General features: G+C 44.1%; 1 protein-coding gene across 1 annotated transcript in view; it reads left to right on the forward strand.

Annotated features, from left to right (window-relative positions):
• The window catches only part of rps6kc1 (ribosomal protein S6 kinase polypeptide 1), a 31998-nt gene extending 18787 nt beyond the window's left edge, over positions 1-13211 (forward strand). Inside the window, exons 13-16 of the mRNA XM_056294455.1 lie at positions 129-218; positions 5920-6002; positions 8041-8136; positions 11360-13211. Coding sequence (XP_056150430.1) covers positions 129-218; positions 5920-6002; positions 8041-8136; positions 11360-11461 — 371 coding nt within the window. The 3' untranslated portion in view covers positions 11462-13211. The remainder of the gene's footprint in view (positions 1-128; positions 219-5919; positions 6003-8040; positions 8137-11359) is intronic.
• Positions 13212-13679: the final 468 nt, after the last annotated feature.

Raw genomic sequence — 13679 nt, forward strand, 5'->3', positions numbered from 1 at the left:
GGTTGGAGAAAGAGGTTGGCCAAGTGTTGTTTTACACTTCTTGATCAAAGGGAACATTTTCCAACTGCCCCCCCACACACACACACACTCACCCACCCACCCACCCACCCCTTTCCTTTTCTCCGTAGGCCATATTCTGCTTACCTACTTTTGTAGCTGGAGTGAGGTGGAGGACTCCTACGACAAGGAGGCCGTTGCCAACATGTACTGTGCTCCAGGTAAGAGAAGCACACACGCATTCATGTTAACTCTAACATGCCCTTCTTTTCTCAACTTTAAATCTATCTCGTGTCCTCTTGTCTTAACAAATCTAAAACGTGAGTCCCTTTTTCTGTGTTTGTTGCTTAATAAGTTCGTGGGAGTGTAATGCTATTCAGGCATGCAAGGGCATAAGTAGGCCACTGTCCAATGGTCACAAAGGCTTCATTCATTGCCAGAGGCACATAACAGTCACAGCATACACATACAGCTCTGGAGAGTATAAAGGAACACTACACTATGAACCCTTTTGTCAGTAATAGTGATAGATAGGCTACTACTGTAGAGCACTTAAATTCTGGTAGAAAAGAGTTTACCATCAAATTCTGACTTAAGTTGAGGCTAGAAGGTTAACACACCTTAAGCATTCATGTTCATTGCAATGGTAGCGATTTTTAGTTATTTAGTCTACTTTCCCTTTCTGCACATCTCTGAATCAGGTAGTTCTTTGGATATCAAGTGAAAGATTCCTTGGGCTCCAGAGCCCGGTAGTGGCAGCTTTGAGAAGCTGGTTCTTGTTGCACTTCCCCTGATGTCCCATAGAGTGTGCTGTTGTGCCACATTGAGTCAGCAGTGTGGCGTTCGTAACCCTGCATGATGCCCCCAAAACGGCTTGTGGCAGCCCTGGCATGCTGTTTATAAGCTGTGTAAAACTAACTGCTGCGAGAGTACTTGCCACACCCATATTTAACTATTCAACACTGTTTGTGTGTGTGTGTGTGTGTGTGTGTGTGTGTGTGTGTGTGTGTGTGTGTGTGTGTGTGTGTGTGTGTGTGTGTGTAAATAAAACAATGAATACAATGTTGCTATGACCTTGTGACTGTTACTTTGGAAAAGTGGATTGATTGCAGATACTATGTGTGTAAGAAACATCTGTCTTAGAATTTGTTGATGGCGAGAAAAAAGAAAAGAAGACTTAAAAATGTCCTGAGGTTTTCCCATTGACCCTCACACCCTACCTTCCTCTCCCACACACTTAGATTAAACTGTTCTCTTGTATTCATCCTCCCATGCTCACGCCACATAAGTTACTTTGTGGTACTTTAAATCCTCCTTGTGTCCAGAACGTATGCTGCTGTTGTAATAAGTCTGAAAGCAACAAATGCTGCATCTATTATCCAAAGTGTATATTTATATGCCTCTGGCAACCGTCTCTTTAAAATCCTACTAATGGAAATGGAGGCTCACAGGCAGGCATTATGTCCCAAAGGCCAGTAGTAGATGTCCCAAAGACACAACAGAGCTGTTTAGAATTGAGGTGGCGAGCTGAGACAAGATTGGCATGTGTGTTATATTGAATTTTATCACGTTCTTATTATCAGAAGCAGAGTCACATATTAACAAAATTAGACTGTCACTGATAAACCGGTTAGGTAAGGTCCGAGTTACTTTGAGTGGACTATTAGCACGGTAATGTTGTGTCGCTCTAGCATGCAATGTCTTTTCTTAATTTCAGTGAGATATTGCACACAAGAGTAAAGGGGGGAAAAACTCAGAATTGTTTCAATTTTCTTACTTACAAACACAATAAGTGCCACAGAACACATAGAGAACCCATACCGCGGGGGGGGGGGGGGGGGCTTGGAGCAACACAGCATTAGGAGAAAGCTAGTTGTATGTAATAGGACAGTGTAAAGTTATCAACGAACTTGACAGAACAAACTTGACAGAACAGTGGAAGAAAGGCTGTTGAGTTCACATGTAACTTGCTCTGTTCAAAACGGAAATTAAAACTTCACTTTGCATCGTTGTTACAGAGCATTTTTAGTTTTCTAATAGGATGGATAAAATAGCCTTTTTGATGATAGAGACTCTGCAGGTGCCTAATTTTAATGTGACAGAACAAGTAAAGTGAGTTTGTCAACTGATTTAATTGAAAGGGGGGTTGACCTCAACCCTGGTGAGAAACTTCCTGTTAGTTTAACTGCCACCGAGTGAAGGTGGATCAGTGGCTGTGTTGTGGTACGTTGTGTCAACCACTAGGGGGTCTCATGCCCTGTCATCAAGTAAAAAGACCACTTTCATGTTCATGGACTCGATCCTATTCCTCCTCTGGCAACTTTTTCTCATTTTCTTTCTCTTATTCTGTCTCTTTGTTGTCCACCATTTTTTTTTTGTCATCCTCTTACTTTGTTAGCAGAACACAGAAAATTGCCATCAAATCTGTGTTTCTGGTTTTACTTCTTACAAACATGCACACACTGGCCTTGGGCTTACAGACACAAGCACACATGTGCAGGAACAAGAACACACACACACACACACACACACACACACACACACACACACACACACACACACACACACACACACACACACACACACACACACAGAGGTTAGTGAGCGTGTGTTTCTCCTGCCCTTGTTATGTATTGCTGTTTATCCAGACAGGGTCAGCTCTAGTGATGGCTTCATTCCTAATGACAGATTTATGACTGTTTGCCAGAAAGCTAGCAGGGGGTCTACTGTGACTTTGTGTGTGTGTGTGTGTGTGTGTGTGTGTGTGTGGGTGTGTGGGTGTGTGGGTGCGTGCACGCATGTGTGTGCGTAAGAAGGGAGGGCAACATGTTTTGCAAAATGAACACATTCACACCCAAAAAAAAACACAGGAGTGGACGTGGAAAATACAGTGGCAGGGTATCAATTTGTTTATTTTGCGCCACAGCTTATTTACTTTCTCACAGTGTCACAATTACTGATAAACATCAGATGGCTCATGGCCCCCCCCCCCCAAAAAAACCCAACATATGAGGTGTTGAGAATGACAGTTTAGTGTGACCCAAATTGACAAGCATTGCCGAAGTAGAAATTGTTCATTGTTCTGTTAAGAAGGAAGCGATGTCATAACTGACTGGCTGTTGTCAAAGTCTAGGAAGAAGGGACATTTTGTATTTCTCACCTCTTAACTGTCGCATGACGGACAGATACTTTAATTGTTTTCCCCTTGTTTTTGTCATTGTTGTTGTTTTTCCACTTATGTTGCCATTAGCTGAAGGTCATATGCAAGATTAAACCAAAGAGGAATCTAAGTTCCCTTTATTTTTCTCAGTCAGAGCTTGCTGTAGGATCTAGAAGATATGTTGTGTTCTGATTTGCTGTATATTCTTTTTTCTTTTTTTTACCCTGTGCAGGCAGAGACTGAAAGATTTTTGTTCGCATATGTCAAAAATCCTTAATTTTCTGCATTGAGATATTCCAAACTTTTGGGTTGTGTGTAAGGGGGTAGGAGGTGTGTGTGTATGCTTATATGGTAAGTATATGGCTTGAGGACACCGAAGGTCTCACAGTATGGATCTCTCTGGCCACAAGGCTGCCCCACCGCACCTCACCGACTCGCACAGCTGCACTTGTGTTACCTGCATGTCGTCTTCATATTTCAAAGCAAAGCGACTACCTTGCATGAGAGACGTGGCAGGTATTCCTGGAACTTCATTAATTGCTATTTTCTTACTTCCCCCTCGCTCTCACATCACTTCCTCTTTCAACAATGGATGTCAGTTGGACTTTTAGGGAAGTCTGAAAGGTACGAGAAGAGAGAAAGTTCCTTACTGCTCCCAGGAGAGAGGAGATGGGGCATGATTAAGATGTGATATGAAACGGGAGGGAACTGCCTCGTTGTTGAGGGGAAAGGGAAGAGGAGGAGGTGACGAGGTGAATGCGCTGTGGTGTCAGTACTTTTCTCAGCCCCCCCCCTCCCGTTCCTGTTCAAGTAATGTAAGGTTAGGAAATGTTGAAAGACGCAGGTGAAGTTTGAACTCGGTGATGGCATTGGAAGTGTTGAACTTATAGTAAAGTGACTGAGCGTTTATCATGCTACGCAGAGTGGGTTTGAATGACCCATGGCCTGTGGATACAGCTAATTTCCCCCCTTCCCATCCTCTTTCTCTCTCCCTCTCCCTCGCTTCCTGCCTTATTCTGACAGAGCGGTAAGTGTAGCCAGCTCCACTGTGCTCTCCCTGCAGCTCCTTAGACATTAATCCATTGTGATGACAATCGACCTTGCTCTGAGACGTGTGTGTGTGTGTGTGTCTAGTATCTCCCCTCCAGCTCATAACCACGCAGGTATCACTAGTCCGTTCAATGACGATCTTCTCTCCTTGGCTGTCAAAACAGTAGTCCTGGGGAGCCCTGAAGACTGGTTGCTCAGTTGTGTGTGTGTGGTGTGTGTGTGTGTGTGTGCGTGTGCGCGCGTGCGCACATGCACGCACACTGGAACATGTGAGTCGTATCATACCCCAGTCTGGGGATCTCTAACCTTGGCTGCAAGAGAGCTGCATGGCCCCCTAGAGCTTCTCGTGGCCTCCAGGAGGAGAGGGGTCTTTGTCTCTGCTGCTCCCCCAGCTGAGAAACCTGTTCTCTGGGCACATGCAGCCACGACCCTTGGTCCCAGCCCCCCTGGGTGACCAGGCTTTCTCTGGAGAGACGAGAGCAGAGAGGCACTGAGCAACACAAGGGGCCATCTGGTGCCTGGTGGAGCAAGTGTATACACACACACCACATGCACACACGCACACACACACACACAGGCACAGACACCCACATACATTTGACCCCAGCACACGAGTAGCTTTCTCCTACTTTCGCTTTTTGCAAACATGCACATACACACACAGATAGAGTGGAGTTCCAGCAGCCCCTGAGCCAGGCTGCCTGCCTGTCAGACTAGTTGTGCGTCTGACTGTGGGAAGAGGGGCGCCAGGGGCCGGGCTCCGTACTGAGGAGTGGATGGAGGAGTGGACAGACCTCTTGTGAAAAGTTTTCACCTTGTGCGGCTTCAGCAGTGTTCGAATACGTGCTTGTGCAGGAGTATGTGCAGTAATTGCTCTCAGAGTAAAGCCAGGTAAAGATGGGGCGGGTGGAAGCGTTAGTCCAAAAAGACGAGTGAGTTGTAGAGGAGGAATAATAATGTCTGTGCAATCACTCGGTTTCACCGATTCCTTTTTATTCACCTAGATATCGAGATATCTGCAAGCAGGTCTTTATTGTAGCTCACGTACGGCAGGCGCTGTAAGTGATCACTGCTTCTATATTTCTTGATGTGGGTGTGTGTTATGTCAGTTTGTGTGTGTGTGTGTGTGTGTGTGTGTGTGTGTGTGTGTGTGTGTGTGTGTGTGTGTGTGTGTGTGTTTGAGGTCAGGTCATGCAGATGGTGTGAAGTTGCTGCACAGACGGTTTCCTCAATTCAACTGCTTTTTTTATTATGCAAATCGCCCTTTCATGAGGCACACATTTGTGTGTGTGTGTGTGTGTGTGTGTGTGTGTGTGTGTGTGTGTGTGTGTGTGTGTGTGTGTGTGTGTGTGTGTGTGTGCCTGCACATGTGCGAGAGCGTACTCACATGTTGAATTGAATGTCCTCCGAAATATTATGTGGCTCCACATATCACTCTGAAACCGTGTTGAATGTTTGATGGGGTTAAATTGTGAGACGATGCAACACACCTGAAACCTTCTCGTGCAGTCTGAGAAAAGGTCTGATGTGTTGGGCAGTTAATCAGTACATGATTAGGAAATACAGTTCTCACCTGACGCATTCTGCACGATTTTGTTTTACTCATTGGTGCCCTCCCTGCCTTTTTCTACACAGCCTTCATTTCATTGCTTGTTGTCTGATTCTATTTTTGCCTGTATTACAGCTTTTATTTTTTCCACTGTTTGTTGCAGAGGTGGGAGGGATCAGCGAGGAGACGGCAGCATGTGATTGGTGGAGTCTGGGAGCCATCCTTTTTGAGCTACTCACAGGCAAGGTAAGTCAAAAATGGGGGGGGGAGTTATGGGGTGTCTAGGTGTCTTGGCTTTCAACTCTCCTGCTCTCTATGGTTGTGCCAGGTTGTGTGTGTGTGTCTGTGTGTGTGTATTTTAGCAGTAAGCAAATTCAGTTTTGCTGTGTGTGTGCGTGCGCGCATGTGTTTGTTTGTGTGTGAGACGCATCTTGGCCGCCGTCTCTTTCTCTGGTTCTCGGGGAGTGCCAGAGGCGTTGATGTGACTTTCTCCCCCAGTCTGAGCTCCATCTGCTGGGCCAGGAGGTCAGCTCTCCTTGGGCTTCTTTCCTGGCTCCTGGAGCAGCGCTGGGCTGGAGTACACTGACCTCAGATCAGCGTAGAAGGTTAAGACCAGGGCAGCTCTCGAGGTGCTGCATCTCTGTTGTGTCTGTTCTACGACCAGGGTTAGTCGAGAGACCGATTTCCAGACAGGCCAGGGACGAGCCGGGGAGACATCTCAGAGCCTTTTGTTTGGAAGAGAATTGATTGTCATTAAAAATACAGTCACACATTTTTAAAACACACTCACACCTTTTCAGCAATCCATCCTAGTCATAGCTTTGTGCTGTCTTAAAAGCAAAACACACACACACACACACACACACACACACACACACACACACACACACACACACACACACACACACACACTTAAAAGAGATGCTTTACAGGTGCAGAGCACCCCTTCAATTTTTCATTGTCTATTAAATTTGAATAAGTTCTAACTGTTTGCCAGCAGGCATATTTCCATATCAGCCATCAGCGATTCCCATCAATGGCCTGAACACAAGTCACGGGGTGTTTGGGCTCCTGTTATTGTGGTGAATAATATACACACACACCCACTTACCTGAAAAAACTCGCTTGGCTCCCCAGATGTCTCCTTTGATAATTATGTCCGAGTACAGCCCTGGCAGATAGACACAGACACAGACACAGACACACACACAGACACACACAGACACACACACAGACACACACACACACACACACACACACACACACACACACACACACACACACACACACACACACACACACACACGGTGTCTCTTGATCCTTGCAGGATAAAATCCTGCCTGGAGCAGTCTTGACTGCTGTTCGGATCCTGGCCATATCTCCTGCAGCACGTGTTGGAGAGAGAGAAAAGACAAAATTACCCAAGCCGATGGAGAGGGGTGGTATCGAGTTTTCTTCACAGTGCCACCAATTTTACACAAGCGCGCACACACACATCACTTTCCACACACTCTTTTTTTCCCCCCGCGTTTTTGTTGTGACAGTTTGGTTTGTGTGGCGTTTTATCATGTAGCGGTTACAGGCGTCACTGTCAGCTATTTGGACGGTTGTTTTAGTCTTCAGTTGCAGAGAAGTACTTCTCCTGTTCCAAAAAATGAATGCACAAGCAGCCATATTCACTATCTCTCCCATTTTTTTCTCTTTAACACTTTTTCTTCATTTATTTCTCATCATTTATAAAAGACAGTAAAAGGTTTGTTGTTTTAGCTTGACCCAAATGTGGCATCCTTTCACATACAGATCTTAAACCACAATGGGACCAGGTTGGATGAATAATGGTTAAATCAAAGTAAAATGAAGGAAAAAACAACAACAACATATTATGCATTGTGTGATTTTCTGTGATTATATATGACTGTGTGATTATGTTGTTATGTGATTATGTAATGTTTTCCCATTGTATTCTTCCTCTGACTGGCTTACTGTCACACGCACACACATGCACCACGTACCAGTTCCAAGAAAGAGCAACAGGAGTGAAATCATTCTCTTGTTATGTTTGGTGTGATCAGTGTTGTTTCAGGTGTCCTGTCTCTCTGGTCTCCTCCTATTTGTCCGGTCCTTTGAGCTCCCACAGTGACCTAGGCAGAATGGGTGTCAATACTGTACTGTACATTTTTTTCTGTATCATAGTAACATCTCTCTCTCTCTCGCTCTCACTCCCTCTCTGATCTTTATTTGCTTCTCTCTTTCCTTTTTCCATCCCTCTATCTCTCCACCTAAGTCTCTGCACCAGTGCCATCCGGCAGGCATCAGTCGCCACACGGCTCTCAACGTCCCCGAGAACGTATCAGAGGAGGCCAGCTCTCTACTGGAGCAGGTGAGATCCTCCGAGATCCACCTTTGTTTCGTGTTGTTTTCCACATTTGGACCGTGTCCACAGTTTAAAGCTTTAGCTAATGGCTCAACATTCAGATTTCACCTCAAGGTTTTTATTGGCAATTTATGTTTTCAAATCCAGATGCATTTGGAAAAAAAAATGCTGCCTATAGTCAAACTTGCCTTTGGTTGCCAAGGGCCATTAATGCCAGCCAAAGTTAACCTTCTTTGTGAGGTTGAAACTGAGGTCTTGCATACACCAAAGCTATTGGGTTAATTCAAAGATCCAGGGGTGTCTGTCTCTGTGTATATCTAGTCAGCATAGCACATAATATTGCAGTTTTTGTTGTGGACTGGGTTAGATTTTTCAGAATTCTTGTACTTTGCTGACAGATTACCAACTTCTATACATACATCCAGTCTATACATATGGTACACATGATGGGTATATCCTTTGCTAGCAGAGCTTGCACTATGCTAATATCTCATAGCTAATTGCTAATCCCAACTGGTAATCTTTAGAGATGTATTAATGTGACTAGCCTGCACTTATCTTTGGTTTAACGCCATTCAAATCTGCCACAAATCCAATATGCATGCACTATGAAGGATCAGACATACAAACACTACATGGCATCCCTTAACTTGGGCCAGGTCTTTTTGATAACAGACATATAGTTTGATGCCTGGGCTGAATTTGCCAAGCTCATCATTTGTTTTAAATGAAAGGGGCCATTGTACACTATTTAAACTGAACGCACATTAATGCTATATCATCTTAAATACACTTTGCCCATAGAAAATATATGCCCCCATTCCATTTTTTTCCTTCATTTCAATCATTTTGTTTTTTGATGGCTCCAGGATCTGCCCCCCTCCCATCACTGTTCAACACTGGTCTCTAGCATTTTTACCCGGAAAACTACATACCCCCTTAAATCCTTTTAAATGGTTCTGTAGGGATTGAGTACAGGACTTAAAAGTGCAGTATTAAAAAGTATCTTGTAGATGGGGCATCCGGGTAACGTGACAGTCTATTCCGTTGCCTACCAACACAGGGATTCGAACCGGGATCTCTGGTTCGAGTCCCTGTGTTACCTCCAGCTTGGTCGGGCGTCCCTAGAGACACAATTGGCCGTGTCTGTGGGTGGGAAGCCAGATATGGGTATGTGTCCTGATCGCTGCACTAGTGCCTCCTCCTCTGGTTGGTCGGGGCGCCTGTTCGGGGGGGGGACTGGGGGAAATAGTGTGATCCTCTCATGCGCTATGGCCCCCTGGTGAAACTCCTCACTGTCAGGTGAAAAGAAGCAGCTGGTGACTCCATGTGTATCGGAAGAGGCATGTGATAATCTGCAGCCCTCCGAAAGTACCTTGTCAGAATGTGTCACAGATGAATCCTGACTAATAGAGGAAGAATTACAAACTAGATCATTGACAGGAATTTTATACAGTGGTGTGAAAAAGTGTTTGCCCCCTTCCTGATATCTTATTTTTTTGCGTGTTTGTCACACTTAAATGTTTCAGATCATCAAACAAATGTAAATATTAGACAAAGATAACACAAGTAAACACAAAATGCAGTTTTTTAATGAAGGTTTTTATTATTAAGGGAAAAGAAAAATCCAAACCTACATTGCCCTGTGTGAAAAAGTGATTGCCCCCCCCTGTTAAAACATAAATTAAGTGTGGTTTATCACATCTTTGGAAAGCTGAGTTCAATTTCTCTAGCCATACCCAGGCCTGATTACTGCCACACCTCTTCTCAATCAAGAAATCACTTAAATAGGACCTGCCTGACAAAGTGAAGTAGACCAAACGATCCTGAAAATCTAGATATCATGCTGCGCTCCAAAGAAATTCAGGAACAAATGAGAAACAAAGTAATTGAGCTCTATCAGTCTGCAAAAGGTTATAAAGCCATTTCTAAAGCTTTGGGACTCCAGCGAACCACAGTGAGAGCCATTATCCACAAATGGCGAAAACATAGAACAGTGGTGAACCTTCCCAGGAGTGGCCGGCCGACCAAAATTACCCCAAGAGCGCAGCGATGACTCATCCAAGAGGTCACAAAAGACCCCACAACAACATCCAAAGAACTGCAGGCCTCACTTGCCTTAGTTAAGGTCAGTGTTCATGACTCCACCATAAGAAAGAGACTGAGCAAAAATGGCCCGCATGGCAGAGTTCCAAGACGAAAACCACTGCTGAGCAAAAAGAACATAAAGGCTCATCTCAGTTTTGCCAGAAAACATCTTGATGATCCCCAAGACTTTTGGGAAAATACTCTGTGGACTGACGAGACAAAAGTTGAACTTTTTGGAAGGTGTGTGTCCCATTACATCTGGCGTAAAAATAACACAGCATTTCAGAAAAGGAACATCATACCAACAGTAAAATAAGGTGGTGGTAGTGTGATGGTCTGGGGCTGTTTTGCTGCTTCAGGACCTGGAAGACTTGCTGTGGTAAATGGAACCATGAATTGCTGTCTACCAAAAAATCCTGAAGGAGAATGTCCGGCCATCTGTTCGTGACCTCAAGCTAAAGCGCACTCGGGTTCTGCAGCAGGACAATGATCCAAAACACACCAGCAAGTCCACCTCTAAATGGCTTAAGAAAAACAAAATGAAGACTTTGGAGTGGCCTAGTCAAAGTCCTGACCTGAATCCGATTGAGATGCTGTGGCATGACCTTAAAAAGGCGGTTCATGCTCGAAAACCCTCCAATGTGGCTGAATTACAACAATTTTGCAAAGATGAGTGGGCCAAAATTCCTCCACAGCGCTGTAAAAGACTCATTGCCAGTTAGCGCAAACGCTTGATTGCAGTTGTTGCTGCTAAGGGTGGCCCAACCAGTTATTAGGTTTAGGGGGCAATCACGTTTTCACACAGGACCATGTAGCTTTGGATTTTTTTCCCCCCTTAATAATAAAAACCTTCATTTAAAAACTGCATTTTGTGTTTACTTGTGTTATCTTTGTCTAATATTTAAATTTGTTTGATGATCTGAAACATTTAAGTGTGACAAACATGCAAAAAAATAAGAAATCAGGAAGGGGGCAAACACTTTTTCACACCACTGTACCTTCACGTACATTTCTTGAATTCCTATTTCATTAAAATTCCATCTTTTATGTAATGGTACATGTAGATTTTGGACTGAAGTTCCTAGATGCAGTATGAATTATTCATGCGTGTCTTATACGTCTGTGTTGTCTGTCTATGCAGCTCCTCCAATACAACCCAGTGGAGAGGCTTGGGTCAGGGGTGGCAGGTGTGGACGACATCAAATCTCATCCCTTCTTCTCCACAGTGACCTGGCCCAAGTAGACTCTGTGACTTGGTGTGGGTGTTGCATGTTGTTAAATGGCCTGTCCTTTGTAGACCCAACACAAATAAACACACAAATACACTTGTGCACAGAGATTGTGTCACTGTGCAGGTTTCCATGAGGTCAACGGTGACACAGCCATCACCTGTAACTCTGTCAGGCCCCTCAATGACTTTACATTTTTGTTTCCCTATCTTTTGTTACAGTTGTCGTGGAGTTTGCCAAAGCAGCAGTATTGCCTACCTTGCACATTGCTTCTCCTTTTATCAGTTAGATGTTTTACTATTTCTACTTTCTGATGCAGGGACTAGTCGACAGGACTTTTCGGTGCAATAAGCGGCAAGTGCTTGTGTTGAATGGTGAGCCACGCTGCAGCAGTGTTTCTCATTCAATGCATGTGCAATAGCTGTTAGCCAAAATGGAAAGACCGAGAGAGGGAACTTTTTACTTTTGGTTTTTGGTTATTATTCGTTGACATTCAGTCCACATAGCTTCCCTGCGTTTAGTAAGTAGGTTTGGCCGCCTCAAACCAATCCAGATCCCAGTCACTCCGCCCCCCCCGCCCCCCAAAAAAAACGAGGAAATGCGTAGATCCACCATGTGCAATACACTCTGCCTGGAACCACTTCCATCATTCCTCCCACTCCTGTCAGGTCATCCTGCGGGTGACCTGACAACAGAGCCCGTTAAGAAATTACAGAACAGAGACAATTTAGGCTTTAATTAGAAGCTGGGGTCCTGATGCTCGGCTGTAGATATAGACACTGAATATCTTTTTTGTTTGATGAGTTGTTGTCCAACATACAAAAGAACAAATATACACACAAATATATCGCCAATCAATCATTTTCACACACTAAGAAATGGATGGATGGATGGATGGATGGATGGATGGACGGATGGATGGATGGACGGATGGACGGATGGATGGATGGGTTGGATGCTATGCAGAGTGTGTGAACAAAGTGTAAAGGATTGGTAGAGAAATGAAATGTTGGTGAGTAAGCTGTTAGGACAAGGCATTTCTTAATCTGTATCTAAAACCAGTCGTTTTATAGATTGTAATTGTTTATATTCAAGGGTTGCTATTCTTTTTTTAATCTAAGGAAACCTCATGCAAGTCTTTATCGGCAAAGTGTATAGGAGTTATATAAATTTAATACCAGAAAGCTATCGAAGAATAAATAATTGATGTCGATAATTTTATTGCATATTGTGATGATTGAAAGCTATATCTGGGTCTTAAAGGTGTGATGATATTTTTTTTAACTCTATTGAACATATACCCTGCACCCTTTATTACCTGGCTGAGTTGCTGGTCTCGTGTAAAACCAGTGCAAGTTTGCCTTATGTCACAGGCTTAAATTATGATAATTTATTTAAAATACAGAAAACGCCGCCATGGGTAATTCCTTATACAATATATCTTTTCATATATTGAGACAAAAATACTATGGCGTTAGAGCATATTGAACTGTCTTTCATCGAATCTACAAATACACTCCACTTTATAGGCTGCACTCCACTGCACTACTGTACCGTTTAATGTGTTTACAGACTGGTAATGTAGAGGGGTCGTAGTCCAGTTAAGGGTCATTAGCCCTGTCCTCTGACACACAAATCACAATGAGATCCCACCATTTGTTTTCTGGTTCCTGTTGAAGTTCCCGCAATGCCGTCTGTGCTGTATGTCTACAGAACCGTAGCTGCACTCTGAGGGAAAAAAGATTCAATAAACGAATACTTGGATGGTCACACGCAGCTGTGCCTTGTGTTTATGTTCGTTTTAGAAGTGGAAGATGGTGTGTGTGTGTGTGTGTGTGTGTCTGTGTGTGTGTCTGTGTGTGTGCGTGCATGCACATATGCAGACGTGCATGCACGTGCAATGAGGCTACAGCTCCTCGATGACCAGGACTGATGGCACTTGTGAAAAGCTGCTGCTGATGTTCATGGGAGCCAACTCCAACATGGCATGGTCCGTCCCCCAGCACCCACTGATGCCAGTGGGGATGCTAGCAGCATCTCTCTGTGTACCTGTTAAGTTCCTAATGTGTTAAGAGACTCTTTAATTTGGACAATCGGGACAGACAAAAATGTCCTAGTAGACATGGCTGACGTAACATGGTGGATATCAAAACTGCTAAATTGATGTAAAGATTTGATTAATTGACCATCTCAAAACGGGGTTTGGATGGGTAGAGGTTTGTGCCCTGCTTC

Source organism: Lampris incognitus, chromosome 15, assembly GCF_029633865.1.
Source record: "Lampris incognitus isolate fLamInc1 chromosome 15, fLamInc1.hap2, whole genome shotgun sequence".
NCBI lineage: Eukaryota > Metazoa > Chordata > Actinopteri > Lampriformes > Lampridae > Lampris > Lampris incognitus.